The sequence below is a fragment of the Artemia sp. Qi Xiang Cuo genome, chromosome 7, assembly GCF_049724085.1.
Source record: "Artemia sp. Qi Xiang Cuo chromosome 7, ASM4972408v1, whole genome shotgun sequence".
Classification (NCBI taxonomy): Eukaryota; Metazoa; Arthropoda; class Branchiopoda; order Anostraca; family Artemiidae; genus Artemia; species Artemia sp. Qi Xiang Cuo.
The window spans coordinates 73,744,632-73,767,502 of NC_142800.1; the positions used below are offsets into that span (position 1 = coordinate 73,744,632).

Here is a 22,871-nt window from a genome sequence, read left to right on the forward strand (position 1 = left end):
AATGTAAGAAACTTCAAGGAGAACAATAAAAATCTTGAGATTTGAGGAAGGGGATAAGGGCAAAAAGTCTCCTCTATCCATCACAAGTACCTGGTTTCATTCCAACCATCATCAGCAAAAACTTAAAGAATGCAGCCCCTCCTAATATATCTTTCCATCAATAGCATGTGTCCACCTTTTTGTGTTGTTCTTGCCAATAATCCGATTTTTGTCACTTGAGAGGTATAGTAATAAATCTAGGGTCTGCACAGGGATTACAAACAGAAATTCTCTAATTTCAATTAGCTCCCTATATCGCGTAGCTGAAGCCAATATTTCTAAAGAGTGTTTTTCCAGTCGAAGTCCAGTTTCTGCAAAGCCACAGTCCGGTTTTCGATCGTCGCAAGAGAGTATACCCAGTTTTGTCTCACTGCGGTGGGATCCAGTTGAAAATTTAAGAGTTTTTTTCGGAAAGAGTTAGGGGACTTATTTTTGTGGGGGGGGGGGGAATATTTTTTTTATTCGTTCTTCCCAAAAGAGTATCTGCTACGGTGTTTTTCTTTTTCATACTAGTCGTCCGACAGCCTATTTGACTAGTATGATCTATGAATAAAACACCTATTGACACGAAGGACGATAGCCTGCGCTTGATGTCCGTATAGATCCATGCCAACAAATCCACGTCATCAGCCGTCCTTTGGTAAGCAAAATAAAATTTATTAAAATCTTCTGAGACTGCTGAATGGAATAATTTTGAAGAATATCGCTTTACCCGAAATTCTAAAAAAAAACTACCGCAAAAGGTATTTTTTTTTTAAATAACTGCTTCACGACTACTTCAGTTTAAAGTTAATTTAAAGGAGCAACAAACAATACCTGTTCTCCGTTACGTATTTTTTGAGCGAAAATGCCATATTCGTAGCGGAGACCATAGCCATAAGCAGCTAATCCAATCGTGGCCATACTATCTAAAAAGCAGGCGGCTAAACGACCAAGACCACCATTTCCAAGCCCAGCATCTTCTTCCTGGTCTTCTAATTCTTCTATATCCAAACCAAGCTAAAAAGAGAAACAAAACTGTATATAAATCTGTACAAAAATATGTTTAATTTTTATTCCCTTTCTGCTCGCTAGATTCTAATTTATTCATAAACATAAGGAGGGAGGGGGAATGGGTCCAAAAGACGCTTTCAAAAAAACGTGGCCTAAAAGCTCACCTTTTCACTGTTTTCGTCCAGGCACCGGTTAACACTCTTCTAATACCCTTTTCCGTAAAAATTGCACCAGTTTGCGCCCATGTTTATACCCAAGTAATAAAAACGACCACACTGCCTATCACATTTACATAATTTTCCATATAACTTCTTGTTTTTTCTGTTTTCTGATCTTGTCTTTTTTTCTTTCTTCATTTACAAACAACAAAGGAAAGTAAATACGCGTTGAAGTTGTATTATCATAAAGATAAAGACAATTATGGAATACTATGTTAAACTCAAACCAACTTTTAAAAATGAGACCAATCGTTTTGCGCTTGTTTTTCTATCAGTAACCTATTTTAAATACTTCACAGATTCGTCTTCAACTAAAAAGTCCTTGATGCTGTCTAACCTGTTGGGAACTGTCTAATTTGCTTTTGCGACTAGAACCCTTCTGCCTTGCTGGGTCTTTTTATTTAGGGGAAAAGTAATACAGAAGAAACGCATCGTTATTTACCATGACTCCGTGTGAGTGTGTACTATGACTGGACAGCTAGAGTAATTGTTAAATATGGTCGAGTTTTGTAATTAATGAAATCTGAGAATTTTGCTTTGTCTCCTTTTGCTAGTTTGTGTATCTGAATTAATTTTTTTCTGCTGAACATGACAAAACAAAAAATCGCAGAGAAAAGAGAAACGAGGACAATAATAGCCAGTGAAAAACAGAAGAAAAAATTATGCAAATATTTCGGTTGAGACCTCCAGTAATAAAAAAAAATGCAGATAAAAACAAAACCTCAAAATAGACACTGAAACTAAAATAAGGACTTCACTGGCTGTTAATGTCCTCGTTTCTTTCTTCTTTGCGATTTTTTGTTTTGTTATGATTAGCCAGTGCGGTCTCAGAAATTATTTAGTGCTGAATATGGGTATTTAGTTTTTCCCCTTTCAAAGGTCCTTGAAGAAGGCTAGAAATATCTCGATGCATTCACTGTTCAAAATAAATTGTTCTTCCTTTTTTCAAAATTTGTTCCTCTCAGTTATTCACAAAGAGTCCAGCTCCTATGTAGGCTACCATTAGATATATTAAGGATTTATGCATCTTCTTTAATAATAGCTAAATTTCATTGCACAAAACCAGTAAATTGCATGTTTTCTGGATTACTGGATTAAATCAAAGCGAAACAAAACTAAGTACTTAAACAGGAAATTATGATTTCATTGAAAAAGGGCAGTAACCACAAAGTGGATATTTAAAGACGGAATTCAATGAAATCCTATCCTAAACAAAATTTAACTTTCATATTTTTTTAATAGGTTTTTAACTAGCCCAATTTTCGCCCTTCAAAAATTGGACCAAAACCATAAGAATGAAAGTTACTGTTTGGTAAAAGGCCAAGCATAGTGCTTCATTGCCAATAAATTATAATTATAGCGCACCTATCATGCAATTACCGCTTTACCCAAGGAATTGGAGACGCTTCGGACGATCAAAAAGGGTCAAAGTCACTAGTAGTAGTGAGCTCACTACGACTAGTGAGCAGAAAGAGCTCACTAGCAAATTTTCTGTGATTTTCCGATACAAACCCCGACGCCATCGACCAAGCTCATAAAACTGTAGCATAAGTTAACTTTACTAAAAACTCTTAAATCTAATGTTTATTTCGAAGTTACTTGAAAAGGATGCAATTTCGCTGCGAGTACTTTTTGAAAATAGGCTACTACCAGCCCAGGGGGAGTAGCTTTTTTCAAATCATGTAAATTGTGTTCGTTTAAGGACTTAACCACGTGTTTTATATTTTCTTTTACTATAGTTTTATGATTAGCTTGTAACTGGTTTCGTAAAATCAACCGGTATTAAATTAAAACGAGATTAATGCAATACTTGGCAAGACAACAAGAACCACATCTCTCTTATGAGCCAAAATTTTCCAATTTTACCGTCTTATATAGATGGCTTTAAAATTCCGATTGAAAACTAAAAAAACAACGACCTTGCAGCTTTATGTGCAAATAATATAAGAAGTAAATAAAATAGGAAGGGTTGCGGATTAGAAGACCCTTTCGGGTACACCAAGAGACAGTAAGAAAAGTGGCACGTGAGAAAGGTTGGATACAAGTATCAGTGCGCCCCCCCTCCACAACGCAACTGAGTCCCCACTTGATAAAGAGATTGAATACTGTTGGTAGCTCCGCCATAGTACGTTAGCTTCCGCCAATTAGTCTGTTATAAATATCCTTAAAGTTCTACGAACATTAAAATAAATAAGAAATTCTACCCCTCCCTCTCCTGCCGAGCCCTATGAAAAACGAGAATGTTGTTACTTTCAAGAATTTCGAACTGAAAAACGCTCTGCAATACAAACAGCACTAAATCTGACAGATTTATTAGTCACAGAATATCTGACAAAGCGAAAACTATCACGTGATTTTTTTTTGTAGCAACTGCTATATCGATCGTCAATGCGTATGCTGCGCGACCCACGCAATGCAAGTCGTTTTTTCCGAGGTAGTATTTTTTACCGTGTGACAATTTTTTTTTTTTTTTAAGTGAACTGATAACGCCGGTAGTAATTGAAATTCAAGCCGTTGGCTGCCCACTGTTTGAATTTCTCATTATAAGCTTCCATTTTATCTTTCCTTTGAGACAGTACACTGAAATGGAGCCCATAGGCAAACTAGGTAATCACATTTTGAGCCTTGGGATGGGTAGAGGCAATGGCGTATCCAGGATTTTTGTTTGGGGGTATTTTTTCGGGGGGGGGGGGGGGGGTTAAAAAAAACTTTTTAAAATATATCAACATTTAGTTATATGCATTATGCATTTTTGTTACGTTTTTACTAGTCGGACAAAATTTTGGTGGGAGTTGGAGGATTTCATAACCCAGAAGAACCCCTGGACACGGCTTGGAGTGGAGGAGGTAAAAAATTAAAACAAAATACGTTTTTAAGCCAACGCTTTGCCCGGGCGACGTAGATGTCAACTTAGATTTAAGGGGTATTCACTGTCTCTCCCCGTGCGAATATGGCGAAGAATGATTGTCCCTGAGGGAAGAGGAGGGGAAAAGTCTTCACTCCTACAGAACTGGAGAGACATTCAAAATGTCATTCCAATCATTCCAAATTCCCAATGTTTTCAGATCAATCAATATCGAGACCTATCATAAAGCCGTCTCTAGTGTTGAGCGATATCTGGGTTTTCCGATATATCGATTTATCAATATTTTCATTTTCTACATTTCATATACCAAAAATAATATTCCGGAAGTATCTTCTAATACCATCATTTTTTTGGCGAAGCTTTGCGCAGAGTTTAACAATTTATTTTTAATTATTTCAGTCAGCATACAACCATTTGACTTTTTGATAAAAAATTAAAACTAGATAAAGATGAGAAAAAATGGTGAAAAAAATAGAAAAAATACAAATTGTCTTTTTTGCTATTTAGAAACAGCAGCAAGTAAATGCTTTTGCCAGAATATTTTCCACCGCTCACTGATCCTCTGAGTGGCCAGGGGAAAACTCTTGGAAGGAACAGAAGTAGCAGACTTTACCTGTACGCAGGGCACAGACATACCCAGAGGGTAATATTCTCAGAGTCCATGCTTGAAATGACGCAAAACAGGTAAATAATACTAAAATATAAAAATATGTGGTGATATTTGCAAAGCTTGAGCTTCCTTGGAAGAAAGGGTTCGTATACATGCATGAAACACATATTTTATCCAAACATATATATAGAACATCGCCCAAAGCTAGCCGTCTCTCTTGGCGTTTTCTCACGTTTTGGGCAATCAGCATTAATACTTTTTAGAAACTCGGTCGAAATATTATTGTATCTTAATGATACAATTATCTCAATGCCTACTGCAAGAAATAGATGAAAACGTAGAAATAAACCTGGATGTAGAAAAGAGACGTATTGCTGATGCACTTCTAGACATGAAAAAAAAACTTTTGGTAAACCTACCAAACAATGAAAATAGACACAGGATTCCCAAGAAAAGAGTAAAATTGGAATGAATATTCATTACCTGATACATGGCTTCATCACAAGCTGTCTGTATGCCTAGGTTTATCATTGTATTTGTAAGGCTGCGCCCCATGTAGAACTCCAAGGAAAGGTAGTAAACACGCTAAAAAAGATATAATATATTAATAGCATATAGGCCAAAATAAGCAGTGGTTTTCTCTCAAAAACTAAAAGTAATGACAAAAAGTTCACCCGAACTCCACAGAATAAGTTTATTTTTCAAATTACAGGACACAAAACAGTAAAGAGAAGTAGACAACTGTAAAAGGCAGGTACATACAAAAGAAAACATGCGTCAAAGACTGACAACTTGAGGGTGAAGGGCAAAAATTTGAAAATATGCTAAAACCAGGCAAACGTTAAATAGCAAATAGGTTATAAGAAATAGTGAGAAATATCGTAAAATCCCCAAAGATTTAGGGGAAATTGTGTGAAAAAGGCCCAAAGCCTACAAAAAGGGAATAATGAATTTGGTTCGTGAAGGGAAAACATACAAAAAAAAAATACATAAAAAACAATACAAGAAAAGAAAATCGTGCTAAAGTAAAATACCTTTGTACTTATCGGTTATATAATAAACACTCGATAGTTTTGATCGCAGATGATGCGAACATGACACAAGAAACTGATCAAGCAACTTCTTTATACCAGAGAATTAGCTTTGGCTGGGTTGGAAAATAAATTGTAGCTATATTCTATTAAGTATTTAGTTGGTATTTTGGTTAGGTTAGAATAGGTTTGTTTCGGTTAAATATTTATTATATGCTATGCTTTACCCCCACCCACCAATGTACATAAATATAGTCCAAATTGGTTTATAAACTATTATATTTTCATCATAATTTTGTATTATTTCATTAGCATTAACCAAACTTCACATTTCGAGTGTTTATTATATAACAATAAGTACCAATGCCTTACTAAGCATAGAATACATCAGACAATTCCTTTCAAGGGCACCCATGGGAAAGCCTTACCCTAACCCAACACAAATTCTAAAAAAAAATTCAAACGTCCATCCCCCCTAAAAACAAACTACTTCAGGTCTATTCCCCCCAAAAAAATCAGCAGGCACCCTACGGCTTGACTATATCAAGTTTTAAAATATATAGACACACGGTACAGAAGAATTCTAGGGGTAATGAAGACGTGCATTGTCTTCCGAAGGTGTACACGACTTTCGGGGGATTTCAACCGACTTTCGAAAACAATTTCCTGTACTTGTGTATTATACGGTATACATTCGAGAATTTTGATCTACAGACCACATAATAACCGGTTTGTACCTGTAAGTATTTGAAGAAAATTAGCTTAGGCTCAGTTGAAATCTACGTTGTAGGTATAATTTATTAAATAATATTTTCTATATACCATAGAGATGGTATTTTGGTTGGGTTAGGTTAGATATTTAATACAATGCATTCTGTGCGGCCCCCCTATCATAATCCTTTGTTGTAGTTCTCATAATTTTGTTACAAAAGTATCGTATTTTCATCATATTTTTGTATATTTCGTTAGGATTAACCTAATTTCACTTCTCGAGTGTGTACCATATAATATACAAGTACCCAATTTCCTACACTACCAACCCTGCATCCTGCTTTTGGTTCATATACCAATGCCAATCGCAAGGTTGGTAGTCCTGGCGAATTATCGCAAGTCCAATTGCTTTTTCTCTCTTACAGATTTCTAGAAGTTTTGCCGCAAATCGTGTTTTGCTACCTTCCTGGATTGCTTGTTGAATTTAGAAGCCCCTTTTAGGTTACCCAAGAAAGTTACATTGTAACCACACTCCCATTAAACGGACCTGGTGTGTGAATGTGCGAAAGCAAGCCAATGATTACATTCGTATTAAATTATCGACAGAGTACCAACATTAAGAAATCACGTACGCCAGGTGGCGTGTGCCAAGCGTGGCGGAAGTTTGCCATTCGAGACAGATATGTTCCAAGCGTGGCGGAAACAGTACTAAGCGTGATGGAAACTGTACTAAGCGTAACGTAACTTTGCGGCACGCATGGCGTTCTGAGCCTCCTCGCAAATTGTAAAAAGGTAGTTTTTTTTTTCAAGAAAAACAAATAGGGAATTTAAGACTAAGAAACAGCATTAATTAGCTTAAAACTAAACAAACAGATATTACTATTAATGAAGAGATGAAATGCAAAAGGAAGAGACATTACGTTGAACAATTAAGTCAAAACTAATAAAAAAAAAACTGAATTTCAGTTTGATGTTAGCCCCCCCCCCCCAAAAAAAGGGCAAAGCTTCTTCATCCATAATAAATATGTTTGTTTTAAGTTTGATATCTTGTATAAGCTATTTTGTTCACGTTTTAATTATTTTTTTTCTTTACGTTTCGTGGAAAAAAACTGTTGTTTTTAAAATTAAATTTCCGTTTTTTTTACATTTTCAGTAATATTAGGTGTGTGCATATTAATCGTAACAGTGTTGGCTAATAAGTTTTAACAGGATGCTTCAAAAATAGTAGTTCCAGCCCGATATTTGTAACTAATGACTTCAAACCTTATTAAATACAAGCCCTAATTACGAGATGGAGATCAAGCATCACGTGTGAAAAATTTCTGTGCCGTGATTTGAGTTGGTCCATTCGTTTGGTCATTTAAGACCATTCCCTCAATGATCTCTTTTACAGCAAAGAGTCGAAAAAGGTGAAATATGTTTATATTTATAAAGTCAGGGGAGGATACCAGGGCCCTTAAATTATGTAGACAATAAACTTTGCACGATCCTGCTTTTAAAGTTATAACAGGCGTATCTTTCAACTTAAACGTAGGCTACCTAGGACCTGGTCCAATCGGATAATCGGCATCCCAGAGGTATATAATGTGTGGACCTTTTAATAGTTTTGACTGAAATGGCGTTTAAAATTATTTCGATTAAAAAGACAAAATTCTGGTCCGATACAACCATTTAGGGCTTAAAGGTTGCAAGGAGGCACAGTGACCAGATATTTGCCATCTGATTCATATTTGGCCCATAAAAGGACGGTAGAACTTATAATTTGCAATCGCAGAAGTCCTCCCAGTTTATCGACAAATATAATGAGGGACGAAAACGAGGGGAGGGGGGGAATAATAATTATACAGGGGAGTCATTGCTGCTTATTAAAACAACGCTATTGTGTAGACTATAGACCATGAGAAAAAACCAAGTCGCAAAGTTTAACCAGACTGCTTTTTGTTTTTTGAAGATTAGCAAAATTCCAACATAACACATCATATAGCATCAGTATTGATTTACAAGACACCCAGAAATACGAATTCCAAAATTTAATCATTACTAGCGAAAGTTTTCCAACAGCAAGGCGAAAAAAAAAATCTAGAATGATGAATCCCTTTTCTATGAACTTTGGATTTGAAAATGTAAATTAGAATCTGTTGACCAGACAAGGAAAGGACCAGCCTTCCAGTTAAGTCAAACAGGTTTAGTTATTTAGCAGCTTAGCAACAAGAAATGCGGAAAGAGTAGAATATTTGTGGTTATTGATCAATTTCAAATGGTTCAACGATTATTTTTCAAAGATGAAGGATTTTCGGTACTTGTGCATTATATCCTACACACGAAAGAAGTCAAGTTTATGCTAATGAAATAAAACAAAATAGGATGAGTATAATAGTTTAGAAACAAATTTGGGATATATATTCGTATTTGCACATTAGGGGGCGGGGGGGGTGTGTGTAAAGCATAGCATACATTAAAAACGTAACCTAACCTAGGTACTTTTATTCCCCCCCCCCCTTAAACCCCAAAAAACAACAGTTTAATTATTGTAAACGTAATAAGAAATCACGCTTTGCGATCCATTTATCCCTTGCAAATACCCGTTTGACTTGCTTCCTGTATTATTTCCTTCTGCAGGCTATAGGACTGTGTATAATATAATGCACTGGTACCTAATTTTCTTATACAGACGATCATTCGTTATAGTCACAAACCTTTTCTCCAAAATAGGAATTTTCACTTTAATAACAATTCACCATCACAAAAGTGAATGTTTTCACACTTCTAGTAGGGAAGGGGGTCAAGACCAGATAACAGCCATGGAACGCTGGGTTGTGATAATTCAAATGCTACGGAGCCTGAAGGCACAGCTCATCTCCTTTGAATAGATAAATTATATCTATTTATTTAGTTCGTTTTCTTCTATCTAATTTGGTTCCAAAAGTCTAAAATTTCAATTTTAAGAAGATAATTGCCTAGGGGCACCAATTTACAGAAATGTAGGAGGGGCAAAATGTATTTTTCAGAATCAAGAGGGGAGGTGTTTATTTCTTCAATTGAAATACCAATAAAAATGGTATTTTCCATTGAAAATACCTAAAAAGGTATTTTTCAATGGAAATACCTAAAAAAGGAATTTTCAAAATCTAAGTGTAGACTCCTCCCCCTCCCATTGAAGCACCTGTAATTGTTAGTTGGCAATCTGGTCGTTTTTACGGTTGATGGTTTTTTTTAATCAATATAAAGCATATTTCTGTTTCCTTTCCCGAACGAAAAGAAAATTAAACGGATAAAACAGTTTCGTCCTATTGTTCGCCTTGTCTCCTTGACGGTCACCTTGAGATTGAAAGTTCTCCAAGTTTTCATTAGCACAGAAAACTGAACATGCTTTCTGAACTTAATACTGGGAAAGAAAATGTGTCCTCTATGATATACTGTTCTCGAACTGTTACAGTCATGTAAACGGGATACTACACGAATACTACCTTTCTGGTAATACTTACTAGGAAGTGGGAGGTCCTAATTCTTGACATCAGGATGTGTACCAGAACGAAGTGTCGGATCTTGACCAAACTTAGTGGAAAGTATGGGCCAATATCTTGCGTATGCCTATTGGAGATCGTTACTAGATTCAATTTTATTCGAGGGATACAGGACAGGGTCCTAAGTTCTTGTCAAAAGGACATCCACCAGAAGAAGTAGAATATATCTCAACCATAATTGAAATTAAGTAATAAGCAGTGTCCTAGTTGCGCATTTTTGGGTGTTGGATTTAAACTCCGACCACTACCAGAGGAGAGGGTCCCTTAATTCTTGTCATCAGGACATGTACCAGAAGGATTGGGCAGATCTGAACCAAACTTGGAGGGAAATCCGAGTTAAATCCTCAGACTTTTTTTTTCTTTGATCCAAACTAGCCTCGGAGATGAAGAAAACAGTTATAAATTATTCTTATTGGGATATCTACTAGAAGGGGTTGTCAACCATCGACCAGATTTAAGAGGAGAATAAGAATTACTACCAGCGACGTTTATTTGCGAAAATGTAGGATGGGGCAAGGATTCTTCGATTTTTTTTAATGAAGATACAAAAAAAACAATATCTTGGAAACATACCTAAAACAGGGAAATACCTTGTTACAAGGTAATTTTTCAATATAGGGACATACATAGATATTTTTAAAACAGGTTTTTCTGTTAGTGCAATAGATGTGAATTGTAAAGAGTTACAACTGCGTTTAATAATAATTTGCACTTTACTGAAAAAAATATAAATGTTTTTATTTTTATAACTTTAATAAATCAAATAACATTAACATTTTGATTACTAAATATCAGTATATGTATATTAAACTGACAATACACATTCATTTGTATTTTTTTTCAGTAAAGTGCAAATTATGTTATGGCCTTGTGAAGGCATAGGGGTTTTGCGCCCAACTTATGTTACTTTCTGCTGGTTTGGGTTTGACTCGGTTATTTATTGTAATTTCTGTTCGTATTGGGTTTCATTTATTTATCGATGCTGATTTGTGGTAGTTTCACGCTTGGTAGATTATTTGATTTTATTTTTACTCATTTTTTGTTTAATGGAGTTCTTTATTTTTCTTTGAAAAACTTATTTTGTGAAAAAAAATTTATTAATTTCTGTTCGTTTTATTTTGACATAGTCTTTTCAGGGAAAAAGAAAATAATGCTTTAAACCTTTTCGTTTTTTAAGAATTTATAGTTTGGCCTGCTATTTGTATGCTGGAGAAAAATTTTCAGCAATTTTTAACAGCATACACCCTTTTAAAAATCTGGACACAAATAATCGTGTTTAATTTAGTTTAATACCTCCTCTAGTTGACCTGAAATAGAAAACTTGATACCATTCGCAAAAAAAATCTGTTTACTTTCATTGATAGTTTGAATACACTTGCGCTATTTTGATTTGATTAAGTCTTAAGAGCAGAAGTAGTCCCGAAAGTTTGAACATAATACCCTCAGTCGTTCTTGGGATACTGCTGAGATGCCTTATTGGGAATTAGCATTAACACAGTGGATTTCGATTTAATCTTAAGGCAACATTTAGTTTTTAAGATAAAGGCAAATGGGAGGGGGATTATTTTCCCTCCAAGCACTTTCGACTATTAAAAAGGGCATCAGCCCGTTCTATTTTCAATCGAATGAGCCCTTTTCGAAGCTCCTACGACAACTCCTTCGATACGAAGTGCCCTGGTTTAAAGAACAACAACGACAACAAAATAATACATTATACCCACATCGATCTTTACTATAAAAATAACAAGCCTTCCAATAACTTTCGACTATTAAAAAGGGTACAAGGCCTTTCGATTATATATACCTTATATGCCCCCAGGGAATAAATTAAAACCCTTATCATAAGGGCGCTGAGGGTGGGTGTCACCTCCCAAGACCTAATTGCCAGCGCCTTCAACTATGTTAAACAAGATGGCTATCTCAAAATTTTGATTGGATGTATCTGGGAAAATGGTGGGCGTGAGAGGGGTGTTAGTTGCTCTCCGATCACTTTCAACTAATAAAAATGGTACTAGCCCTTTCCCCTTCCAACCAAATGAACCCTTTTGAAGTTTATACGTCAGAAATCTCAATAAAAACCTTATTTGACTCCAGAGCATAACTTACAACCCTTGCTCTGAGGGCTGAGGGGGGGGGGTGTCATCCTCAACGACATAACTTCCAGAACTGTCTGCAACGTTGAAGAAAATGGCTATCTAAAAATTTTGATCAGATGTGATTGGGGGAATTGTGGGCGTCAGAGGGGGATTAGTTACCCTCCAATCACTTTCAACTATTAAAGAGGGCACTAGCCCTCTCAATTTCCAATTTAATGAGCCCCTATTGAAGTTTTTACGACAACTCTATCTATAAAACCTTATATGCCCTCAAGGCATAACTTAGAACCTTTGCCCTGGGGGCTCTGGGGGGTTTGTCATCCTTAAACACGTAATTTCCAGAACTTTAAACTAGGTTGAACAAAATGGCTATCTCTAAACTTTGATTGAATATGTTTGGGGAAATGGTGGGCATGAGAGGGGGGTTAATTACTCTCCACTCACTTTCGATTATTAAAAAGGGCAATTTCAATTTCCGAACAAATGGGCCCCTTTTTAAATTTCTACAATAACTTCATATATAAAGCTTATATGCCCCAGGGCATAACTTAAAACCCTTGCACTGAGGGCTGTGGTGGGGGGGGGCTATTATCTTGAAAGTCCTAATTTTCAGAACTTTCGACTACGTTGAACAAAGTAGATATCTTAAAATTTTGATTGGATGTGTTTGGGGAAATGGTGGGTGTGAGAGGGGAGTTAGTTGACCTTCAATCACTTTCGGCTATCGAAAGAGCACTAGCCCTTTCAATTTCCAATTGAATGGGCCCTTTTTGAAGTTTCTACAACATCGTTTTCTATAAAAACCTTATATGCCTCCAGGGCAAAACTTACGACCCTTGCCCTGAGGGCTGTGGGGGTGAAGAAGTTGTCATCCTTAAAAACCCAATTTCCAAAACTTTCAACTACGTTGAATAAAATGGTTATTTAAAAATTTTGATTGGATGTGTTTGGGGAAAAGGTGGGCGAGAGGTGGGTTAGTTGCCTTCAAATCACTTTCGAGACTATTAAAAAGGGCACTAGCCCTTTGGATTTCCAATCGAATGAGCCCTTCTTCAAGTTTCTACGGCAAAGATTCCAATAAAAACTTCATGCCCCCAGGGCATAACTGATAACCCTTGCCCTGAAGACTTTGGGGGGGGGGGGTGTTCTAATCAAAGGTATAGTTTGCTGAACTTTAAACTGCGTGGAAAAAATGGCTATCTCAAAATTTCGATTGGATGTTTTTGGGGAAATGGTGGGCGTGGAAAAGGTGTTAGTTGCCTTCCAATCACTTTCGACTATTAAAAAGGGCAATAACCATTTCAATTTCCAATCGAATGAGCCCTCTTTGAAGTTTCTACGACAACACGTTCTATATAAACCTTATATGCCCCAAGGGCAAAACTTACAACCCTTGCTTTGAGGGCTGTGGGGGGTTGTCATCCTCAAAGACCTAATTCCAGAACTTTCAACTACGTTGAAGAAAATGGCTATCTTATGATTTTCATTGGATGTGTTTGGGGAAAAGGTGGGCGTGAGAGGGTTAGTTGCCATCCAATCGCTTTCGACTATTAAAAAGGGCACTAGCCCTTTGAATTTCCAGTCGAATGAGCCTTTTTTGAAGTTTCTATGACAACGCTTTCTATAAAAAACCTTATATGCCCCCAGGGCATAACTTACAACCTTTGCCCTGAGGGCTGTGGGGGAGCATCCTCCTCAAAACAAAATTTCTATCTGGAAATCAACGACGCTGAACAAAATGGCAATCTAGAAATATTGATTGGATGTGTTTGGGGAAAAAGGTGGGTGTGAGAGGGGGTTAGTTGCCCTCAAATCACTTTCGACTATTAAAAAGGGCACTAGACCTTTGAATTTCCAATCGAATGAGCCCTTTTTCAAGTTTCTAGGACAAATATTTCAATAAAACTTATATGCCCCCAGGGCATAACTTATAACCCTTGCCCTGAAGACTGTGGGGGGAGTGTCTTGCTCAAAGGCATAATTTCCTGAACTTTAAACTGCGTGGAACAAAAAGGCTATCTCAAAATTTTGATTGGATGAGTTTGGGGAAATGGTGGGCGTGGAAGGGGTGTTAGTTGCCTTCTAATCACTTTCAACTATTAAAAAGGGCACTAGCCATTTCAATTTCCAATCCAATGAGCCCTTTTTGAGCTTTATACGACACCGCGTTCTATAAGAACCTTATATGTCCCCAGGGCATAACTTACAACCCTTGCCCTGAGGGCTGTGGGGGTTGTTATCCTCAAAGACCTAATTTCCAGAACTTTCAACTACGTTGAACAAAATGGCTATCTCAAAATTTTGATTGGATGTGTTTGGGGAAATGGTGGGCGTGGAAGGGGTGTTAGTTGCCTTCCAATCACTTTCGACTATTAAAAAGGGCACAAGTCACTCCGATTTCCAATTGAATGAGCCCATTTCGAAGTTTCTACGACAACTTCTTCGATATGAAGTTCCCTGGTCTAAAGGAAAAAAATAATAAATAACACATTGTGCCAACATAGTTCTTATATACCCCCCAGGGCATAACTTAAAATCCTTGCCCTGAGGGTTGTGGGGGAGTGACCTTTTCAAAATCATTTTGTATCTGGAAAGCAACTACGCTGAACAAAATGGATATCTCAAAATTTTGATTCGATGTTTTTCGGAAAATGGTGGGCTTAGAAGGGGTGTTAGTTACCTGCCAATCACTGTCGACCATTAAAAAGGGCACTAGCCATTTCAATTTCCAATCGAATGAGCCCTTTTTAAATTTCTACGACAACGCTTTCTATAAAAACCATATATACCCCCAGGGCATAACTTACAACCCTTGCCCTGAGGGCTGTGTCCTCCCCAAAAACATAATTTATATCTGGAAATCAATTACGCTGAACAAAATAGCTATCTCAAAATTTCGATTGGATGATTTTCGGGAAATGGTGGGCGTGGAAGGGGTGTTAGTTGCCTTCCAATCACTTTCGACTATTAAAAAGGGCACAAGCCACTCCAATTACCAATTGAATAAGCCCTTTTCGAAGTTTCTACGACAACTTCTTCGATATGAAGTGCCCTGGTCTAAAGGAAAAAAATAATAATACATTGTGCCAACATCGTTCTTATATACCCCCAGGGCATAACTTAAAATCCTTGCCCTGAGGGTTGTGGGGGAGTGACCTCCTCAAAAACATTTTCTATGTGGAAATCAACTACATTGAACACAATGGCTATCTCAAAATTTTGATTGGATGTGTTTTGGGAAATGATGGGCGTGGAAGGAACTCCTCGAAAACATATTTTCTATCTGGAAATCAACTACACTGAACAAAATGGCTATCTCAAAATTTTGATTGGATGTGTTTGGGGAAAAGGTGGGCATGAGAGGGGGGCTACTTGCCCTTCAATCACTTTCGACTATTAAAAAGGGCACTAGCCCTTTAAATTTCCAATCGAATGAGCCTTTTTTTGAAGTTTCTACGACAACACCTTCTACAAAAACCTTATATGCCCCAGGGCATAACTTACAACCCTTGCCCTGAGGGCTGTGGGGGAGTGTTCTTCTCAAAAACATAATTTCTATTTGGAAATAAACTACGCTGAACAAAATGGCTATCTCAAAATTTTGATTGGATATCTTTCGGGAAATGGTGGGCGTGGAAGGGGTGTTAGTTTCCTTGCATTCATTTTCGACTATTAAAAAGAGCACAAGCCACTACGATTTCCAATTGAATGAGCCCTTTTCGAAGTTTCTACGAAAACTTCTTCGATACGAAGTGCCCTTGTCTAAAGGAAAAAAATAATTAATAATACATTGTGCCAAAATCGTTCTTATATGCCCCCCAGGGCATAACTTAAAATTCTTGCCCTGAGGGTTGTGGGGGAGTGACCTCCTCAAAAACATTTTCTATCTGGAAATCAACTACGCTGAACAAAATGGCTATCTCAAACTGTTGATTGGAGGTGTTTGGGGGAATGATGGGCGTGGGGGGGCTAGTTGCCCTCCTATCATTTTTGACTATTAAAAAGGGCACTAGCCACTCAAATTTCCAATCGAATGAGCTCTTTTCGAAGTTTCTAGGACAACTCCTTCGATACGAAGTGCCCTGGCCTAACACCAAGAAAAAAATAAATAATACATTGTGCCAACATCGTTCTTTACTTAGGCAGCGCTATTGCTTTGCCTATGATGACGTTTAGTGCTTGTGACAGTTAGTCGAAATGGTATTACCCCGTTGTCGAGTCTCAACTAAAACTGACGGAACAAGATAGGTAGAGAATAAGGACCTGTATCCTATCAATGCTCTTTGGGAGTCTCAGCCAGACCCATTTTTTGTGAGAGCTAGGAGAATCGATACAAGAAGGGGACATCGGATACCAATGACACTTAGTGGGAAGTCAGCAATCAATCCTACTTCTTCTAAGAATCTGGGATTCGGCTTAAACTTAATCGAGACATCAACTGGAAAAGGAATTCGGATTTCAACAACAGTTGGTGGAAACTGAGTTTGGAACGTCCGTGCTCAATCGAGCCTCTGTGATAGAAGGGCTATATTTCTGTTAGAGGTAGTGCCCTGTCCTTTATCAGGGTTCAGATCCGATCTTAACTCTGTGGAAAGTGAGGCGGAAGATTTGAGTTTCTGTAATAAAGGTAGCTACCACTACGGCTTGTAATGTTTGAACCGAGTTTAGCAGAAAGTGAAATTTTCTGCGAGCCGTGATTGATCAGACCTCGATGAGGGAAGGTCTGCATTCTTGTCACCAACACCCAGAAAGGCGTGTTCCAGAAAATAGGAAACAATGAGCAAACCAATAAACAAGTTTAGATCAAAATCAGTTTTTAACTTTTGACCAGTTTTGATCATCCCGACAGTTCCGAGTAACCTACAAGGGAAAAATCTTTGCGAAAAGGTTGTATGATCGCTTTACAGATGAATATCTGTGAGACCCCTTCCACCACGGTTAAGACACGGGTCTTGTAATACTTAACTTTAGGAAGTCATGATCGATTTTAATCAAATGATTGATAAGGGATTGATTTTTTTGTGTGTGTCTGTATGTTAACTTCTCTAAGGCGATCGAGAGCCCCCTATACCAATACTCATTCAAGAGTGCCAGACATACCGAATTGGAGACCAATTAATATCATTGATTTCTCACTATTCATGCGATAAGTACCACATCATCGTATCTTTCTATTATTAGAGGCGTTCCACAAGGAGGTTATTTACGTCCCGTTTTATTTTGTATATTTATCAATGATTTATCTTTATCAATTAGTAACGGTAATTTGAAAATGTTCGCTGATGACGTTAAAAAAAATATTGTTTTACTGAAAACAGGATCTTATTTTAGTGCAATATAAACTGAGCATTTTATCCAGTTGATGTTTCAATAACTTTATGCTTATAAATGCTTTCAAATTTACTGTTTTGCGCCATGAGTGTTAATTGTAACAGTATGACTGCTTGTAATTTAGAAGAGTGTAGAATTTTAGCAAATGATTTAGTCAGAGACAATGGTGTGGCTTTTGGGAATCAGTTACAATTCCAAAACTACATATTTACTACTGCTATTACTAACAACTCCCTGCAGCACCATGCCACTTGAGGCCAGCATGGCTGCGCAGGTTTATCCTCCATCCCAATCTATTCAAGCTTCCCTATTTACACCCTCCCAAGAAGTTCCCTTATTTCCTTTAGATCCTTTCTTATGACATCTTCCCACCCCATTCAGAAGCGACCTACTTTTCGATGGCCCTAGATGGTTGGCCGAAAAGAACTATCTTTGAAAATCTGTTATCCATCGTAAGGAAGACGTGTCCTAGCCATCTCAGTTTTTCCCTCATTATAGCCCTAGAAAACGGGATAGAATCACAGTTTCCGTACAGTTTACTGTTTGAAATACGCTCAGTCAAACGGGTACCCCAAACAATCCGAAGACAATCCTTTTGGAAAACATCTATCAAACCTTCCTCTGTCTTCCGAAGTGCCCACATTTCGGAATCAAATTTGACCACTCTAACTACTATAGCTTCCGAAATTCCAATCTTGGTTCGCAGACTTATCTTCCTAACCTTCAATTTTTTTTTTTTTTTTTTTTTTTTTCAACACTGAAAAAGGTTTTAAGTTTTTTTTCAAAACCTGGGCCTATCCACTTCATCAACCTTCTGTTTATCCAACATCCCGTCTACCATCATTTATTCCTATTCTAATCGAGTTAGTCTTTTTAACATTAATATTAAAACTTAATCTTGCATCCAGAACTTGCAAACTCTCATGGAGATAGAATTCAACCCTGCTTAACTCCTGATTTAATAGCGCATCAACTAGTAGCCTCATTTCCTACCTTAATCACAGCATTGTTGTTCCTGTGAATAGCACTAATCACTTTGATGTATTTATCTGGTATCATAGGCAGCGCAATAGCGCTGCCTATGTAAAGAGCGATGTGGGCACAATATTTTTTTTAGACCAGGGCACTCCGTACAGAAGGAATTGTCGTAGAAACTTCGAAAGGGGCTCATTCAAATTTCTAGTGCCCTTTTAATAATCGAAAGTGATAGGAGGGAAACCAGCCCCCCCCCCCTCCATGCCCATCAGTTTGAGATAGCCATTTTGTTAAGCATAGTTGAAAGGTCCAGTAATTATGTTTTGAAGATGACACCCCAAACAGCCCTCAGGGCAAGAGTTGTAAGTTATGCCCTGGGGCATGTAAGGTTTTTATGGAAAGGCTGGTCGCATAAACTTCGCAGGAGGCTCATTGAATTGGAAATCAGAAGTTCTGGTGCCCTGTTTAAGAATCAAAGTGATAGGAGGGCAGCTACCCCCCTATTTTCTTTTGGTTTTAGACCAGGGTACTTCGTAAAGATGGAGAATTCCATCTTTTTTTTCTAAAAAAAAAAAGGATTTTGTGGCTGAGGTTTTCAAAAACATGGCTGCTTAAAGCAGAATCAAAAGAAGCATTAGCACTATTAGAATTTAAAGCTTTGATGATATCATATTTATGCTGTTGTCGGCGTTTCTCTAAATTCTAGTGGGTTCTACCTATATAGTATTTGCCACAGTCACATGGTATTTGATAAACCCCTTTTTGGCGAGTAACTGGGGTTGTATCTTTACCAGAGTTTAGGAAATTCATGATTTTGAAATTATTAGTAAATACTACATACAGATTACTTGACGGTCACTGTATATGTGACCGAAATATCTGGTATTTTTTGTGAAATTTATTATACACTGTCTATTAAAAAGGATTTTATCCCTATTTTGAACTTTTATTTTATACACATTGTCAAATTCTACTGCTATTTATTAAGATTTATTCGTAATAAAGTACCTTCGCCAGATTTTGTCTAGGGCTAATTTGTAAAATTGGAAATCAATTAGACAAAGGAAGTGGTTTCAAAATCAGCAAAAGGCAAAGAGAAAGCGGGTAAGTACTAAGCTAACGTCAAGAATAAAAATATAATTAATTTCCAATTACAATAGCTGATGCATTATTTGGTACTTATCTCTTATGCCCCCCACACTCAAGTTCCTGATCTGACAGAACCGGTTTCTTTCAGCTTATCGTGAGAGAGTGGATATACACTACATTGCAGATATATTTTAGTTGGTATTTTTTAGTTAGGTTAGAAACCATTTAATATAATGCGTTCTGGGGGCCCGAATTCCATAATTGTAGTTACCATAATTTAGTTACTGAAGTATTTTATCCTCATTATATTTACGTATATTTCATTCGAATTAACCTAACTTCATTTCTTGAGTATGGTGGGTATAAGAGATAAGTACTCATTTTCTTTTTTTTATAATCCTCACTAAAAAGCGACCCAAATGTATCCTCAACTCAGTTGCCCAGTGAAATGAAATTGGACCCACTAAAGTCTTTTCCCAAGGATTATGCCTCATCAGCAGCGCAATCATTGCCGAAGTGAGGATTAAGCCCCCCCCCCTCCGTGCAAAAAAAATAAGTAAAATTCTAGACGGTGTTTTTGTCTATCTTAGACAGTGGTGTCAATTCACAAAAATTAAGGGGACAAAATATATTTTTCAAAACCTAGGTAGAGGGCAAATTTGAATTTTTTCAATTTGTTCAATGAAATACCAAAAGAGGCATTTGTCAATGAAAATACCCCAAAATAGGTATTTTTTTCAAATCTGCCCCCCCCCCCTGGTACTTATTTAAAATCCAGAAAACACGCGAGAAGTGAAGTTTCGTTAATGCTAATGAAATAAAACAAAATAGGATGAAAATATAATAGTTTATTAACAAAATTGTGGTATATCTTTTCAAATTAGGGGGGGGGGGGGGTACAGCATAGCATCTATTAAATATGTAACTTAACCTAGGTACCTTCTTTTGCCCCTTCAAGACCAGAAAACTAGTGTTTAAACATTTTTAACGGAGTGAGTAATACATCACAAGGCAGCAGAAACCTGTAGACTAACCGGTTATTATCCCATCTGATATGATGTTCACAATACAATTCTCGCGTGTTTTCTGAATTCTAAATAAGTATCCCCCCCTATATTGACACAAGTGTCATTCACCCACTTCATCTACTTTCCAAGATGTCAAGAAGCCTCTAAATTAGAACCTTTAGGTTTTGAAGCGCACTTCCAATGGATTGAGGATACTTATGCATTATACGGCACCTATGAAAGAAGTCAATTTTGGTTAATGCTAATGAAATAAAATAGGATGGATATATAAGCTTAAAAACAAATTTGAGCTATATATTTGCACATCAGGGGGGGGGGGGGCTGGTACGGTAAAGCATGGCATATATTAAAAACGTCACCTAACCCAACCTAGGTATCTCCCCCCCGCCTAAACCCCAAAAACAACAGTTTAAATATTGTAAACGCAATAACAAATCACGCTGTGCAAACTATTTATCTAGCAAATACCCATTTGTCTGGTTTCCTTACACAGTATATAGAAGTGGGTACCACATAATGCATAAGTACCGGATTGAGTAGACTAGGATTTTAAGTCCTACTATGATTCTCTTTTTAAAACTTAAGCCCATTTTTTCAACTTAAGAACATTTGTAAAACCTTAGAAATCCGGATTTAGCAAAGCTATGAGGCGCAATTTTTTTTTAGATTGCTAATTTTATGCTCTTTTTATGGTTAAAGTCGCGTTTGTGACAATCCCCCCCCTAATAGTCCCATAGGCTTATGTAGTGTTAGAATAAATAGCAAATCCGATTAAACACTAAAACAATGAAATTCTTACTTTATAAACATACAATATATTTATGTTAATCAGATTAGCCTAGCTACAATGTAGTTTTCCACTAAGCTGAAGCTTATCATCTCCATATACAAACAGCAATAAATCGGTTATTGTCTGATTTTATAGACACGAAGTCTCGAGTGTGTACTGGCTAACAGATAAGTACCTTCAATTACATATCTACACTCCATGCAATAGGCTAGGCTATGCAAATTTACTTGCATAACTAGGGTAAAAAAACAGTATCCAATTGAGCAAAATTATGTAAAACTAGAACCCTCACATCTTGTTACCAAAGAGGAATTGAGAAGGATTGTGTATATTAATGAATAGCTAATAATCTAAGCTATGCGTTCACAATATATTTAATAAATCACAAATATTAAATATAGGCCTAACTTTTCTTTTCAATTGCTTTTCAAAACAGAGACCACATTTTCAATTTATGCTGACAAATCATTGGTGAAAATTTGACCAAGAAGATGGGATTCTTGTTACTGCCCTTACATTGCATCATGCTGTAGTCAAAGGGGTGGTCCAAAAACCCATTGCTATTTTTCTGGAATGCCAAGAAAAGTGGTCTTTCCCAAAAAGAGGCCTTTTACCCTATTCCAATAAAAGCACTTTTACAGAATCAGAATATGGTAAATTACTCCCTCCCCCACTCTATCCCGGCAGTCACTCCTGTAAATTAATTTCTTCAATTGTTATTAGCCTAACGTGGGCCTGGCACACGAGTGTTTCAATTAAACAGGAAGTAGGCTAGCCTAATTAATCTGCATTTTTACCAAAAATGCACAAAATTTAAGCTGAACTTAGCCTATTCAGAGTACATACCTTAGGATCCTTGTCATAATAATGCTGTTGTGTTCTAATCCATCTGGATACAAGATGATCCCTCACCGTCTGGGAGAGAGAGAAAAAATAATCCCTCAGGGTGGCCACATTTCTGTCCTTCACTAGTGTATAATGAAGATGACGATTGAAGCTCTTCTTTATATTAGACACATTTTCAACTTGAGCAATTCCTCTAACACTGATCTGTTTTCTTTTATCAAGATCACTTTGAAGAGCCATTCTTAACTAGAATAAATACTAAAATATCAGTTGTTTTTCTTCCGAATAACCAGAAGAAACTGAATTGAAACTTGTTTCCAGGCGAGTTCAAATGGGCTGCCAAAAATGCTCGAAGTCGGAGTCTCTCAGCCCATAACGCCTTTGATCAATGACAAGTTTTCCCTGTCTTGCATATCAATACCCTTGAGCGTGTTAGAAAACTTGGGATAAAGTAGAAGTCATTTGATGACCTTGGACTTTAAGCTAACATATCAAGAAAGCATCTTTCTTACACGTAAACGTAAATAACAAGGGCTCACCAAAATTTCCTAGGGAGAAGGGGGCCTTCTAGAGAAGGATAAGACACAAAAAAAGTTTTCATATAGAAAATTTTGACTCAAAAACTTTTTTGGCCCAGATTTTCATACAAAAATGAACCAGGTTTTATGTTTTTTCAACAGGGTCAAGAATTTAACGTGGTAATAATAAACCAAATACAGTGGCG

At 36.9% G+C, this 22,871-nt stretch overlaps 1 protein-coding gene across 2 annotated transcripts in view; it reads right to left on the reverse strand.

Moving 5' to 3' along the window:
• The window catches only part of Glyp (glycogen phosphorylase), a 118,544-nt gene that overhangs the window by 71,597 nt on the left and 24,076 nt on the right, over nucleotides 1–22,871 (reverse strand). For both annotated transcript variants that reach the window (XM_089092553.1, XM_089092552.1), the window contains exons 2-4: nucleotides 22,148–22,393; nucleotides 5,210–5,311; nucleotides 856–1,038 (exon numbers count right to left, since the gene is read on the reverse strand). In XM_089092553.1, the coding sequence (XP_088948679.1) occupies nucleotides 856–1,038; nucleotides 5,210–5,311; nucleotides 22,148–22,387 (525 nt within the window). In that variant the 5' untranslated portion in view covers nucleotides 22,388–22,393. The remainder of the gene's footprint in view (nucleotides 1–855; nucleotides 1,039–5,209; nucleotides 5,312–22,147; nucleotides 22,394–22,871) is intronic.